Source organism: Mchenga conophoros, linkage group LG7, assembly GCF_057382185.1.
Source record: "Mchenga conophoros isolate Kocher_MC1m ecotype Shallow Benthic linkage group LG7, M_conophoros_male_GT1.1, whole genome shotgun sequence".
NCBI lineage: Eukaryota > Metazoa > Chordata > Actinopteri > Cichliformes > Cichlidae > Mchenga > Mchenga conophoros.
The window spans coordinates 27,566,325-27,582,275 of NC_140532.1; the positions used below are offsets into that span (position 1 = coordinate 27,566,325).

Below are 15,951 nucleotides of genomic sequence, written 5' to 3' on the forward strand. Positions count from 1 at the left end.
TTTTTCTATGGCCTAAGTAATTGCTTTGAGACTTTCGTAAGGCCTCAAAGCAATTATGGCAAACCATCAGGTGACTCAGGAAAGTCCTGCTCTACCAACATGGTGGAGTGCTGCTGTTGCTTCAACTGAGGGCATTGTTAGGTGGTGGTAGGAGTGAAGTCGCGGAGGCACCTAAACAGCTCCTTGGTTGCAGGGCCTGTAAGTGGATGAGTTCCTGAAGCTTGGGTGTTTGCCCAACCACCCTACATGCGTTTTGTGGACTTGGAAAAGACATTTGACTGTGTCCCTCAGAGTATTCCGTGCAAGGTGCTTCGGCAGTCTGGATGCGTGGTCCTAAACTGTTAATCAGCTGTACAACAGCTTGTTTCAGTTTAAGGCTACGTGTACACTAATCTGGATAAATTTGAAAAAGGCTAAAAAGGCTCCGCGTCCACACTATCATTTTCAGTTGTTTCCGAACAGTTATTATCCACACCGAAACGACGGAAAACGCTTACATTCCTGTTTTGTGCATGCATGAAACGAAGGACAATTCGACCTGCGTCATTTCTGTCTGTTGTTTATTTACTTTCCGGCTCTTTGAAAGGTCATGCTAAAATGTTGAGAAAATCACCGAGTTTTTTAAATGGTCTGACAATGAGGTGGAGTTGTCGCTGCGAGTAACACAAAAGTACAAAGTTGCAAAAGCGAGTGAGAGTTAAAGAATTTGAAGAAAAGCTATCTGGAGCATGTACAAACTGATATTAATCTTGTCTAGTGCTGTCAAATCTGAGAGCAAACAAAACAACTGCAGTATAATGCCCTCCGCTGTCTTAGTTTAATTGGTCACATGACTGCATCATTTGACTAAAATGCGTCATCGTTTCCGGAAGCCTGTGGTTATGCAGTCCACACTGTGATGTGAAAATGGCATTTTCAAATGTATCCGCTTTGGAGAGCTCAGTGTGGACGGAAGGCCAAAAAGGAGAGAAAAATGATGTCTTTTCAAATATAAACGTATTAGTGTGGACATGGCCTTGCTGTTTTCAATAAATTGTATGCTCAAAAAATGTTTTCTCTCACTTCGATTTCTTCTTGTTGCATGTTGAAGCTCTCCTTGGAACCTTGTTAAGATCCAACTATGCAAAATATGATTTTTTTGCCATTTTTCCCAGTGTTCTTAAACTTTTGATCGGGACTGCACAATCTGTGGAAATGAGCTTTCTCGAAGGGTAGGCTGGCCTCTCCCTTAGAGATAGGGTGAGGAGCTTGGCCATTTTGGAGGGGCTCAGAGTAGAACCACTATTCTTCCACATCGAAATGAGCCAGTAGAAGTGACACTGACAAGGATTCCTCCTGGGTACCTCCTGCCTGAGATGTTCTGAGGATGTCCCACCAGAAGGAGCCTCCAGGGCAGACCCTGGACACACTGGAGAGATATCTCTTGGCTGGTGCATGATGTAGTGACTGTTTCTTCTTCAGTCACCTTTTTCACTTACTGTGTGTTTATACACCACTTTAATTATTAATTATTATTTATCTCTTGCTCTATTCCTTAGTTTATCTATTCCTTTAAAAAGCTCACGTTTAACTGTTCCCTTTTAACTGGTGCTTCTAAACTGGCTGGTGGCATAAATGTTTGTTTGTAATGTGTGACTCTGACCCTGTAACAAGCTAACAACCTCTCCAAGGTGTAACCTGCCTCTTACCCTATGACTGTAATAGTTCCAGCGACACTGTGACCATGAATTGGATATACAAAACAAAAAAAATGGATTTTTGTGAACTGAATATGCTGGACTTTACTGGACACAATATGACATCAACATGGATTTCTTTTTTCCCCCAACATTTTATATAATATACAATTAACTGATCATGAAAATCATTTAAAACTAAGAATGGTATTACTTAATGAAACACTAGACACTACAAAAGTAGCCTGGCTTTACCTATGATACAATTCAAAAGTCTGTATTTTTCAAAGGATGTTGTTTACAAAGGATGTACAGAATACATTTAAAAGCTAAGGATGGATAAAAATGTATGACCTTTGTAAATAAAATACAAGAATTTTTAATATTTAATAAAGAACCTGAAACCAGCCCTCTGTAAAACATTTCATGAACATAACGTACAAAGCAAATGTCGTGTGTCACTCTGTCTCACTGGGAGGATTGACAGCAGATCCTTGAATGATGTCTCTGATTCTCTGTGTATCCACCAACAGCGCTTCATTATTAGGGTCAATCTTCAGAGCAGCAAGGAAGTCTTGGAGCCCTGAAATGAAATTGTAGGTAGATCAGTTGAGACCTGGACACCTTTTGAGTCACTGTAAAAAACACGCTCCACATATTTGACCTTACCCTTGCCCTTAGGTAGGACAAAGTTACTGTCATGCAAGTTACAACTCAAGCCTTGAGTCATGGCTAACAAGTTCTAAGTAAAGTCCGAAACAAATCACTGAGTGCAACACATCAACTTATTGACATTTTAAAGCAACAAACCTTCTGGATAGGCCTGCAGCTCGCAGAAGGCAGATCCTCGACGGACAAAAGCTCGAACTCTGGCAGCTGCATTGGCAGGGACTGGTGGAGTCAGCAGATCAAGTGCCTGCAGTAAAAAAGTGGGCAGATGTTTACTGTATGCTATTCCTCTGGAAAGTAAATAAATCTTGACCATTCACTGTCAGAGTTGGACCATCCAGAGCATCTGTCAGTCCACCTGTGCAACAAATCCAGTTGTGAAATTTTCTCGCTGCTAAAGTCAATGTTTGTGGTTTTATAACAAAGTGGAAGCCACTGGGAACAACAGCAACTTCAGCCACAAAGTGGCCGACCACGTAAATCAACCGAGCAGGGTCAGCCGATACACAGAAGTTCTGCAGAGTCTGTTTATTTACCATTAGAGCAGTGGATTGGTCTTTTATATGTTCCACTGGAGCACTCAAAGTGCTTTACACAACATGCCTCTTTCACCCATTCATAAAAGCAAATTTTTTTACTTGAGTGCTTTGTATCTAAGATTCACACATTCACACTCATACTCCAATTGTCATGGTCTGGCAGTTCTCACCGGCAGACCTGCCCGTTGTGTCCATGTTTGTGGTGTTTTTTGTTCTCCCTCCTTTTCCCCGTTTCCCCGTTATGTGTGTTTATGTTGACGTTCGTGCTCCCAGAAGTTTAGGATCCCCAATGATCATTCGATCCAAAAGTGTTCCTGCTGTAGAGGCAGCCACACCTGTCGCTCATCAGCTGCCGCCAGCTGCAGCTGATTGAGAGCGTCCTAACAGTGTGGCTGGATCGTTGAGTTTACCTCATCAGTACAGCCGTGGACTTGCTTTTGAAAAACCTCGCTCTGGAGATGGATTGCCTAGCTAACTCACTGTGTTTATCTTCACTAGGAATCGGGAGCAGAGTGTGTTTTCACAGGAGCAGAGTCACGGATTGCATGGGAGTTTGCCATTTCACTGTTCACGGACACAAGCACTGTGTGGGGATTTTGAAGAAGATCACCTTGCCGGGACTTGTATATATTTTACCTGTTGTTTTTCACTGTAAATAAATTCACTATTTTCTCTCAGAAGAGTCCCGTGTTTGGGTCCGGATCCTACCTACACCCTGACCCCATTGGATGCTTCAGAGAATACCTTGCGGTTAGTATCTTGTCCAAGGATAATTGTCATGTAGACTGAGGCAGCCAAGGTCCTTCTGAATAGTAGATGGCCTGGTTTACCCCCTAAACCACAGACACCCCTTCTCCATCTGGCAATCTGATGGATGAGTTTTGGTTTGTGTCAGCAGAACAGTACTTGTCTGACTGCAAGTGTAAAGTTTGGTGAAGGCGGGATTATGGTGTGGGGTTATTTTTCAGGTGTTGAAACTCTTAATGCTTCAGCATACTAAGACATTTTGGGCAATTTCATGCTCCCAACTTCATGAGAACAGTTTGGGGATGGTCCCCAAGTGTTCCAACATAACTGCACACCAGCACACAAACCAAGGTCCTTAAAGACATGGATGAAGATGTTTGGTGTGGAAGAACTTTATAGGCCTGCAGCGAGTCCAGATCTCAACGTACAGAACACCCTTGTAATTAATTAGTGCAGAGACTAATTCTTCCCAGGTCTACTTATCCTTGTGCTGACTCCCAATTAATGTCTGAACTCATAAATGCACTTTTGAAATAATGGTCAAAAATTTCTATAAACACACTCCTAAACATTGTGGAAAGCCTTCCCAGAAGAGTTAAAGCTGTTATATCAGCAAAGGGACCTTATCATCATATCAAACCCTATGGATTAAGACTGGGATGTTAAAACGTAAGTTCATATACATTGGTTGATGAGCGAATACTGTTTGCAATACAGGATATAATGCAGTGATCCTAGTTCAAATCTGCTCTGAGGCCATTTAATGCAACTCCCAGCTTTCTGCCTGTCTATCACAAAAAAGACTAAAAAAGGTAAAAGTAAAAATTAAAAAAGCTATAAAAGAAAAAATACCTGAGAGGAGTCTTCAATGGCCTTGTGAAAATTTCTTAACTTCAGATGGCATGCGGCCCTGTTCGAATGCAAAGCAGGGATCTTCCCCATAACCCTGATAGCCAAGCTATAGGCATTCACTGCTCCCAGGAAGTCCCCAGTGGCAAAACATTTGCTAAAAAATAAAGTTCTGTTAAACAGAGCTGATAACAAGGAAAATACAATTAATTAAACAGTGAAATTAAGCACGAAAAAAAAAAATTTCAGTTACCCCAAAAATAACAATAGTTTGTACTTAGAAAAATAACAAAAAAGTAAACCTCCTTAGAGACACTTTGAAAGTACAGGTAAGGAAAACAGTTAGTTAACAGTCAAACTGTTAAAAAAATGTTTTGGAGCTTGTTAAACTCTGCCCCTAGAAAATATTTCAATCAATAAAAAACAAAATCAAAAAACCCAAACTAACACTAAACTAATAATAACCAGACTAAAAAAGGACATCCACCCTGGAAACTAAACTGAACTGAAATTGGAAAGAAAATCTTGAAAGTTACTAAAAATTATAAAAAAAATAATTTAAATGTTTTTTTAAACTAAACTCTGTTTGCTGACACACTTCACTCACTCTCCTTTGTCCTTTAACCAGTAAGGGTTCCTCTCCTCTTCCTTCAGGTCTTTTAGCTCACCAACATCCACATTCACTTTTCGTCGGGTTTCAGCTTGTTTTCTCAGCCACTAGTTGGTTAAAAACAAACAAACAAACAAACAAACAAACAAACAAACAAACAAACAAACAAACAAACAAACAAACAAACAAAAAAAGCATATAAAAAAGTGACAAAGGTGTGTCTTCCATCCTACTGGGTGATCTTCAGTATTTGAAATTATTCTCAATAGCAGGGCCAGCAGTAATGTTATCTGTTTTACAAACAAAAGCCAGATCTACATAAGTGATCAAATAGCAGTGACTGTAGAAAACATGTACAACCTGACAGCTCCCCCAAAATGAATCCAAAGCATCTCTATTGCCCCCTGGTGCCTGACTGCAGTATTAATCATAAACCCCATGTCTTCCATGTTAGCAGATAACACTGGGGTCAAACTGTCAAACTAAATCAAAAGTTGCTTCACCAAGTTGCTTTGCAATCACTAAGAAACCTGCGCATCTCTGCTTGGAAACTGCAGATAAAGCCTGAATTTTGAGAGGTGGTCCAGTATTTACTTTCCAACAGAGTCAAATGTTAGGGTACCACCCAGTGTTTTGGTTATTGGACTTTTTGGACCTTGTTTATCGTTATAATGTTCCACGTTTCTTAGTCTTTATTTGGTATTGTTTAGTTTTCTTGTGCTTTTTAGTTTCATCCTTTGTATTTCCATACATAGAAAAAGAAAAGTATGGAAATACAAAGGATGAGACGTATGTATAAACTGTTTCCCAGTTTAGTCAGTCTTGTCTTCATGTTTGTTTGCCTAGTTGTCTGTTTTACCAGTTGTGACTCTGTGTGCGTCTCTCACCCTCTGTCTCTCGCTCTGTTATGTGTCTCAGTGTGTGTGTTTCTCGTACTTCCTGTTTAGTTTGCCTGTAAGTCCTGCATCTTTGACAGCGACTGTCTGCTCTACACTGACAGCCTGAGGTGTTCTGCAGTAAACTGCACTAACTGTCAGAAAGACGTGTGGCATCATCACCCTTTTTTGTTAAGCTAAAGGTGTTTGTAAGCTAATCAGTAATTAGTCCTTAGCTATCGTGCTAAAATGAACAGTCAGCTGTTGGGGAAAGCTGGTGTTAGTTTACTAATCCATGCATATCAAATAAAGCTTATCCTTATCCTTATCAATCAAATTAACCTGAAAAAAAACCTACTGTATGTTTGAATGTTTCAAAATATTGTATACTTCAATCCCTCATAAATAGCACGTTTAACACAGTTTTAACAGAAGATGAAGTACTGAGAGGACTGAAAATGTTGCCACTGTATTCTTCACAATGACTGGCTGTAATATCACTTCCAGTTTGTAACTTCTGGTTCTTGATAACACAACTGATTTTAACTAAATAAAAGACACAAGATTAATTGGAAAAAAAAAGTGTGAAAAATATAACAAAGTCTAATATGCTGTGCTGAAACCAAATATAAACATTTGGTGTGTTAAAACAAATTGTATGTTTAATTTCTCCACTAATTAATTTTTCAGCACCAGCTGTTTATATTTATTTATATTTTTTTTTACATGTCAGCTGTCAGCAGAACTGTAGACTCACGAAATGTGAAGAAAACATTACCTGTCGGTAGAGTGAAGATCCACTTTATTTCGGTTTGAGAGATAAACTGAACTGCACATTTGACATTTGGTGATGATTCTTTTTTCTTTGTGGTAATATGATCTGCCCTCAGATTCAGACCTCAGAACCATCCAGTGATAACAGATAAATCACACTATATATGCTCATTTAATCTTGGAGTAAATTTGTCATAACTCATAAATTAACTGATCAAAAAAAGCTAAAGGTACCAAATGATGTACTGTCAGTGAAAGCTGTAGGTGTTTTACTGAGAAAGCTAAAGGCAAAAAGGGATTAATCATCTATATAACTTATAAAGAAAGACACATTAAGAATTGTAAACTGGAGTGTTTGTTTTGTTGTTTAGCAAGCTTCATACTACTAGGACCAAGCTGGCCTTAACCCAGGAAATCCAGACCAGCTTTGGTCCTAATGGTTTCTGCAGCTTGTTTTTCCCCAGGGTGAATTTAGCTGCTGATAATATTGTGGACTCTCTTTGTTTATGTCATCCCCAGTCTTATGTTCAAATCACAAAAGACAACATCTAATTTGCAGATTATTCAGATATTTACAGTAACTCTGGGCCTCTGTGGAGTGTGCAGTTGATGTCGTCTCCAGTTATAAAACGAGGATAAAAAAAACTAAGGAGTGATGAATTATTCAAACATAATGACAGCAACAAAGGTGTGTAGCATGGCTAACTAGCCAACAACAAACCTTTAATGCAGTGCATTAAAAGACCCCATGTGTGAAGTGCATGGGGGCACTTTTGCAGTCACCAGCGTGTGAGTGGATGGGAGTGTGACGCAGCATCTCAGTCCTACTGGGCAGATTCTGGCTTTAAAAAATTCCACATGGTAGCCCTCACAAGTGCACAGTGGGAAGTAGTGAAGCCATGGCATCCATCTGTCATACAGTCAGTACAGCTAAGATGCAAAAATACTCCATATTATTTTTTTTCTATTTCAGTTTTTCCCCCCCAGTGGATTAATGTTATCTTTGGGGACCAAGGGAGTGTACAGTTATCCAAATACCCGAATGAACAACCACATTTTGTATTATATAAATGATCATGCAATAATTTATTTGCTACACTCTGTACATATGTATGTTAAGTGTGATTAAAATCCTAACTCTTAGACTGGAGCCACAGTCCATGTTATTGTTGTTCAAATACTCTCTTAAAGTGGTTATTTAAACTCCATACTCCATAATTCTTTTTGGTGGTGGTATTGGTTTTCACAGCATTCAGGAACTCACCTCCTCCTCCTCTGGAAGTCTGGACTCTCTGAGAGCTGTTGGAAAGATTCTTGGGGTGAATGTAACTTGAATGTTTCCACTGAGTCTTGGAGGAGGGAGTTCATGTTGGGCTTTCTTGCTCTTTGCATTACTGTTGCTTCTTTGATCTGCAAGCAGGAGTATGTTCATTAATATCAGCCTGTATAACGCCAAATCTAAGCACCAGGAAAAAACAATGTAGACTGCAAGACAAAATTGGACCATTTGTCATTCTATGAAGCTTCACTTTAAGCACTTTGCCTACCTCACATCCATGGCCAATTTATAATTACCAATTAACCTAATATACATGTTTTTGGACTATGTGGTAAAGCTGAAGTACTCAGAGGAAGGCAGACACAGGATAAGATGCAAACCCCACACAGAAAAACTCTGGGAGTCTTTCTGTGTGGAGCTGAGACTCAAACCAGGAACCTTCTTGCTATGAGGCAACAGCTCTAACCATGACACCATGCTACCTAAAAGAAGTGTAATGATGGCTTGAGGTTAACAATGTTAATTCAGAGCAAGAGGGTCCTGGGTTCAAACCCAGTTGGAGGCCCTTTCCGTGGACTGCAGGCTCGCCATGTGCTTGCATAGTTTTTCCTGTCCTTGCAAAACATCCTAGGTGAATGCTGCCTATGTCACCTCAAGAGTTGCATTTCCTGCTTTTTTGTTTATTTGTGTTTTTTTTTTACTCACCCAATTTCATTTTTTCTTGGTTGGGAGGTCCACATTTTTGCCTCTCTGTCTCTGTTCTTAGTTGGCGTGCTTTGGCTTTTTGATTTTGCAATTTTAGCTGGACATCCTGCTCTGCTTTTTGTTGTTGTCTGAAATGCCATGCAGCCAACTCTTGTGTGGTTTTCTCTTGTTCTGTGTCCTTTATCTTCTGGATACTGTCTCGTTCCTCTTTTTCAAGCTGAACTCAAGGAAAATATAACAAAACACTAGAGGCTCTTTTCAGGATCAAACAGGAGAATTTGGTGATTAAACAGAGTGGAAAATTACCTTTATCACTGTCTCCAGAGCATATTTGTTCTCTTCTTGTTGTTTTGCTGCCTTGTTTCTAGACTCTGAAGAAAGCTTTTCGTGGTATTTTAACAGGGCCCTCTGTCTGATCTCCATTTTTTCTTTATTATCTGAAAAACATTATGAACTTAATTTAATCGAGTAATTTCACTAAGATTAAAATCCCAAGTAAAGCCTGCTAGGGTTGGTTGGGCAACTGGGCGAATATCTATCAACAACTGAACTGAAGTAATACTAAAGCTGAAGTAACTTCATGTGCCCAACACGTTTATGAATACTGAACAGGCAGGGCACAGAAAGGGTAGAAAAATATGCAGTGATTTCCAATTTTGATAGAAGCTGTGCACAGAGCATCAGCAGAGGAACAAACAAGGAACATGAGATAAAATGAGATAAACAATGACATGGCTTACCTAACAAAACCCCTGCAAAAATGCACAAGCACTGTTTGAAAAAATAAGCCTACCAGTTGGTATCACAGTTTTTCTTGATTTCACAGCAGAAAAACATTCTCACTACTCTTAGTGCAGCTCTCAAATCAGTAATGCATTTCCCCACCCATAATAGCTTTTGTCATTGTTTTTATGGACACTACTATTGTTTTCATGTTGTTTTCAACATTAACAGTTTGTACTTTGTCAATCATGGACTACGAAATGGAGCAGTCGTTAGCCATATCCCCTACATGGATGGCATCAAGCTGTATGCCAGGAGTGAAAAAGACATCGACTCACTGACAGATGTACAGCTAGAAGTATAGTTGGATTCTGGGAATCCCGCAGATAAATGGGAACCATGAAGAGGCCGCTAGGAAAGCCACAACTCATGGATCTTTGTTGTCTCATGAGATAACAGATGCACAAACTGGTGATGGCTAACCAACCAGACATAGACAAGCAGAGAAAGATGGCCGTAATGACAGACGTAGCTATACCAAGTGATAGCAACGTCAGATGTATAAAGGCTAATTTACACCCCACTCTCAAAAACTGATATAGATTTAACACTGCCTGTGTAGCTAGATTTAAGAAATACGTGCTTAGAGTTTAAGTTCTTAAAAAATGTTTACTGCCATCTTGTGCTAGTACAGAACATGACATCATCAGGTTTCTTGGTTGGTTGCAGTCAATACACTCACATTAGTTTATGTTAGCTAATTTTAACAGAACCAATAACTCAAGGGAAGACAAGGGAAGGCAGTACAAAGGTGACCCCTTAGGGGGCCTTAGGGGGCCACCTTTGTACTGCCCCGAGCTGCAACAATGTTTATCTTAAGAAACCAAGAATATACTGTTCACTTTCACTCTGTCTCTTAAGCAGTAAGCGTTTCTTCATTGGACTAGCTGCACTGAGACAGAAAAATCCACCTGTTAGCCATAATTTTCGTTTTTATAAACCATTTTATGAATCAGAACAGTGTGGAGGGGAGCCTGTTTGAGTCAGGTGACAGGTGGTTCGCTGGATGGACAAGCTGGAGTCAGAAACTGTTTTTTCCTTGTGTGGCTGGATGTACAGAGAGGTGCAATCAGCTGATGTGATCAGCGCTATTTTATGCAATAAAATAGTCTCTCTATCCCAAGAACACTCAAACAGTTAACAACATATCAGGTTACTACATGTGCCTCACACTACAAACATAACTATGTTTCTTATCGAGGCATAATTGGGAATCCAATGATGTCATGCTAAACATGTTTTGATAACTTTAACTTTCAGCACTTATGTTTTAAATCCAGCTACACAGTAAGTTTTATATCCTTGTCAGTTTATGAAACCAGGGCTCCATGATGTAAATTAGCCTTAATACAGGAAGTGTTTCAAGTCAATTTTACATAATTTTACAAGCTTGTAATTGCCAGATAAAAGCCCTCAAGAGACACTGTTCACAGGAAAACATCCAGCTTACCACATCAAAAACTTCAGGACTGCTGCATGACCAACTCTGTCTCTTCTTGAACTGTCACATGTACAAATGTATTATGATACATTATCATGGGTTCAGAAGACCAGAGCCTTGTTGTTTACTGAAATGACCACAAGTTGAAGCTCTTACCCGTACTTATCATCAGATGCTTCCACACTTTGTTGGTCCTTTTTGGCAAAGTGATGACTGCACATCCATTTGCAACCCTTACTGCGATTCTGTCATCATCAACAGGCTCAAACAAGAAGGCTTCAAACAGATAAGGCGGGAAATGCACCTGTGAATGAATACATATTATACTGTAAGAATTGTTGTTAAGAGAAATGTAAGACCATCTTCTGGTTCTTGTTTAGCGATTAATTTGAATTGAATTTTGAATTTATATGTACAGATATATATTTTTTTATACATACATACATACATACATATATATATATATATATACATACATATATATATATATATATATATATACACATACATACAGTGGGGCAAAAAAGTATTTAGTCAGCCACCGATTGTGCAAGTTCCCCCACTTAAAATGATGACAGAGGTCAGTAATTTGCACCAGAGGTACACTTCAACTGTGAGAGACAGAATGTGAAAAAAAATCCATGAATCCACATGGTAGGATTTGTAAAGAATTTATTCGTAAATCAGGGTGGAAAATAAGTATTTGGTCACCTCAAACAAGGAAAATCTCTGGCTCTCACAGACCTGTAACGTCTTCTGTAAGAAGCTTTTCTGTCCCCCACTCGTTACCTGTATGAATGGCACCTGTTTGGACTCATCATCTGTATAAAAGACACCTGTCCACAGCCTCAAACAGTCAGACTCCAAACTCCGCCATGGCCAAGACCAAAGAGCTTTCGAAGGACACCAGGAAAAGTATTGTAGACCTGCACCAGACTGGGAAGAGTGAATCTACAATAGGCAAGCAGCTTGGTGTGAAAAAATCAACTGTGGGAGCAATCATCAGAAAATGGAAGACATACAAGACCACTGATAATCTCCCTCGATCTGGGGCTCCACGCAAGATCTCATCCCGTGGGGTCAAAATGATCATGAGAACGGTGAGCAAAGATCCCAGAACCACACGGGGGGACCTGGTGAATGACCTGCAGAGAGCTGGGACCAAAGTAACAAAGGTCACCATCAGTAACACACTACAACGGCAGGGAATCAAATCCCGCAGTGCCAGACGTGTTCCGCTGCTGAAGCCAGTGCATGTCCAGGCCCGTCTGAAGTTTGCCAGAGAGCACATGGATGATACAGCAGAGGATTGGGAGAATGTCATGTGGTCAGATGAAACCAAAGTAGAACTTTTTGGTATAAACTCAACTCGTTGTGTTTGGAGGAAGAAGAATACTGAGTTGCATCCCAAGAACACCATACCTACTGTGAAGCATGGGGGTGGAAACATCATGCTATGGGGCTGTTTTTCTGCCAAGGGGACAGGACGACTGATCCGTGTTAAGGACAGAATGAATGGGGCCATGTATCGTGAGATTTTGAGCCAAAACCTCCTTCCATCAGTGAGAACTTTGAAGATGAAACGAGGCTGGGTCTTCCAACATGACAATGATCCAAAACACACCGCCCGGGCAACAAAGGAGTGGCTCCGTAAGAAGCATTTGAAAGTCCTGGAGTGGCCTAGCCAGTCTCCAGACCTCAACCCCATAGAAAATCTGTGGCGGGAGTTGAAAGTCCGTGTTGCTCGGCGACAGCCCCAAAACATCACTGCTCTCGAGAAGATCTGCATGGAGGAATGGGCCAAAATAGCAGCTACTGTGTGTGCAAACCTGGTAAAGACCTATAGTAAACGTTTGACCTCTGTTATTGCCAACAAAGGTTATGTTACAAAGTATTGAGTTGTATTTTTGTTATTGACCAAAGACTTATTTTCCACCCTGATTTACGAATAAATTCTTTACAAATCCTACCATGTGGATTCATGGATTTTTTTTTCACATTCTGTCTCTCACAGTTGAAGTGTACCTCTGGTGCAAATTACTGACCTCTGTCATCATTTTAGGTGGGGGAACTTGCACAATCGGTGGCTGACTAAATACTTTTTTGCCCCACTGTACAGGGAGTGCAGAATTATTAGGCAAGTTGTATTTTTGAGGAATAATTTTATTATTGAACAACAACCATGTGCTCAATGAACCCAAAAAACTCATTAATATCAAAGCTGAATGTTTTTGGAAGTAGTTTTTAGTTTGTTTTTAGTTTTAGCTATTTTAGGGGGATATCTGTGTGTGCAGGTGACTATTACTGTGCATAATTATTAGGCAACTTAACAAAAAACAAATATATACCCATTTCAATTATTTATTTTTACCAGTAAAACCAATATAACATCTCCACATTCACAAATATACATTTCTGACATTCAGAAACAAAACAAAAACAAATCAGCGACCAATATAGCCACCTTTCTTTGCAAGGACACTCAAAAGCCTGCCATCCATGGATTCTGTCAGTGTTTTGATCTGTTCACCATCAACATTGCGTGCAGCAGCAACCACAGCCTCCCAGACACTGTTCAGAGAGGTGTACTGTTTTCCCTCCTTGTAAATCTCACATTTGATGATGGCCCACAGGTTCTCAATGGGGTTCAGATCAGGTGAACAAGGTGGCCATGTCATTAGTTTTTCTTCTTTTATACCCTTTCTTGCCAGCCACGTTGTGGAGTACTTGGACGCGTGTGATGGAGCATTGTCCTGCATGAAAATCATGTTTTTCTTGAAGGATGCAGACTTCTTCCTGTACCACTGCTTGAAGAAGGTGTCTTCCAGAAACTGGCAGTAGGACTGGGAGTTGAGCTTGACTCCATCCTCAACCCGAAAAGGCCCCACAAGCTCATCTTTGATGATACCAGCCCAAACCAGTACTCCACCTCCACCTTGCTGGCGTCTGAGTCGGACTGGAGCTCTCTGCCCTTTACCAATCCAGCCACGGGCCCATCCATCTGGCCCATCAAGACTCACTCTCATTTCATCAGTCCATAAAACCTTAGAAAAACCAGTCTTGAGATATTTCTTGGCCCAGTCTTGACGATTCAGCTTGTGTGTCTTGTTCAGTGGTGGTCGTCTTTCAGCCTTTCTTACCAATACTTTCTCTGAGTATTGCACACCTTGTGCTTTTGGGCACTCCAGTGATGTTGCAGCTCTGAAATATGGCCAAACTGGTGGCAAGTGGCATCTTGGCAGCTGCATGCTTGACTTTTCTCAGTTCATGGGCAGTTATTTTGCACCTTGGTTTTTCCACACGCTTCTTGCGACCCTGTTGATTATTTTGAATGAACCGCTTGATTGTTGGATGATCACGCTTCAGAAGCTTTGCAATTTTGAGACTGCTGCATCCCTCTGCAAGATATCTCACTATTTTTGACTTTTCTGAGCCTGTCAAGTCCTTCTTTTGACCCATTTTGCCAAAGGAAAGGACGTTGCCTAATAATTATGCACACCTGATATAGGGTGTTGATGTCATTAGACCACACCCCTTCTCATTACAGAGATGCACATCACCTAATATGCTTAATTGGTAGTAGGCTTTCGAGCCTATACAGCTTGGAGTAAGACAACATGCATGAAGAGGATGATGTGGACAAAATACTCATTTGCCTAATAATTCTGCACTCCCTGTATATATATATATATATATATAATTATTATGATGTCTTAGCAATGGCTTTTTCTTGCTGCAACTCGTCCGTCAAACCTGCAGCTTGAACTCTTCTCTTCTCAGTTGAAACTAAGACTTGTTTACTACAACCACTATTAAGCTGTGCTTGAAGCTGTTGTCCTATCACGCAAGCTGTTAACTCTCAGAAACTTGTCCTCTGGTTCAGTTGTGGCTTTGGGTCTGCCAGACCTATTCCTATCAGAGTGTGCCCCAGTTTTTAAATGCCTTTTGATGGTGAAGGAAACTGTACTCAGTGACACTTTGACTTTGTTGCAATTTCTCTATAGGAAAGACCTACATTTTTAAGTGTTATGATGGTCTGTCTCTCTTCCATTGTTATTTGCCTTTTTCTCGAGGGTATGGTACAGTGTGTTCCGACACTGCTTTTATGCAGACAGAGGGGGACGGTAGAAAAATATCCGGTTGGGAGGGGGGGCTTTAATGATGCATTTGGAAAAACTCATGCAGAAAGCTTAATATGGTCATGTCAATTTATATTTATATATTTCTTTTCCTTCTTTTCCTTTTCACGTAGATGGCAACAAAAGCATTGATAAAAGCGCTCGAAAATATATACGGCAGCTGAGTTGGCTGCTGCTCACAAACTTGATCAAACTGCCGTACATCGTTTCAATATGTCTCAATTCTGTGTGACACAGAAAAAAAATGCTATGCAGTCTAGCTTAGTCTCTGACTGAGACGAGTCCCATAGATATAGTATTTGATACACAAACAGTAAAAATACAAAACTCCTTTATTCAGAACTTTACCTTGAGGTAATCGTCCGTACAGACAATGTCTACCTTCCCGGCATTCGTTCCTTTTAGAGGCACATTAATGTAAAGCGTCGTCTCCGTCTGGGTCCAGACGTAGTCCATCACGACCAGAGGCATTTTTGGGACAACTGAGCTCACTGTTTGATTCACCTGATTTTAGAAGAGCCAGAAGGTTGTGCTTTGATTAAAAAAAATCGCTCTATTTCCTTTCATAAACGTGTCCGACGTGAAGTCCCGTCGCACCTCGCCATGTTACTATGGTAACCATAAACAAAATGCTGACTTTGAGTTTGTCGGAAAAACCTAAACTGAAATTCGTAACGCATAACCACAATGCATTAAACATTTTTATATATTCTTCTATAAAAATCCACAAAGCCGAAATCCATAACCTTTCACAGGAAGTGCACTCAACCTACGTAAGAGGATTAAAGGTGCTGACAAAAAAGTGGGGGAATCATTTCTATTTGTTTGTTGTTGTTGTATTTCCAGAATCCTGAAAAAAAATCTG

General features: G+C 40.2%; 1 protein-coding gene across 1 annotated transcript; it reads right to left on the minus strand.

Moving 5' to 3' along the window:
• Window positions 1-1,770: 1,770 nt before the first annotated feature.
• dnaaf4 (dynein axonemal assembly factor 4) lies at window positions 1,771-15,719 on the minus strand. The gene is made up of 9 exons (XM_085283221.1): window positions 15,435-15,719; window positions 11,104-11,251; window positions 9,030-9,160; window positions 8,724-8,940; window positions 8,004-8,149; window positions 5,088-5,197; window positions 4,484-4,637; window positions 2,487-2,592; window positions 1,771-2,259 (listed from the first exon to the last, which is right to left on the minus strand). The coding sequence occupies exons 1-9, from the start codon at window positions 15,555-15,557 to the stop codon at window positions 2,135-2,137; spliced, it is 1,260 nt and encodes a 419-aa protein (XP_085139347.1). The 5' UTR covers window positions 15,558-15,719; the 3' UTR covers window positions 1,771-2,134.
• Between the last annotated feature and the right edge of the window lie 232 nt (window positions 15,720-15,951).

What these genes read in the sequence shown, in the direction of transcription:
- dnaaf4 (XM_085283221.1), bottom strand. Translation starts at nt 15,557, where the DNA reads ATGCCTCTGGTCGTGATGGACTACGTCTGGACCCAGACGGAGACGACG. An exon ending in CCAAGAAAAAATGAAATTGG is followed by an intron (nt 8,150 to 8,723) that starts GTGAGTAAAAAA and finishes TCCTGCTTGCAG; the next exon opens with ATCAAAGAAGCAACAGTAAT. An exon ending in CCATTGAAGACTCCTCTCAG is followed by an intron (nt 2,593 to 4,483) that starts GTATTTTTTCTT and finishes TTTTTACTGCAG; the next exon opens with GCACTTGATCTGCTGACTCC.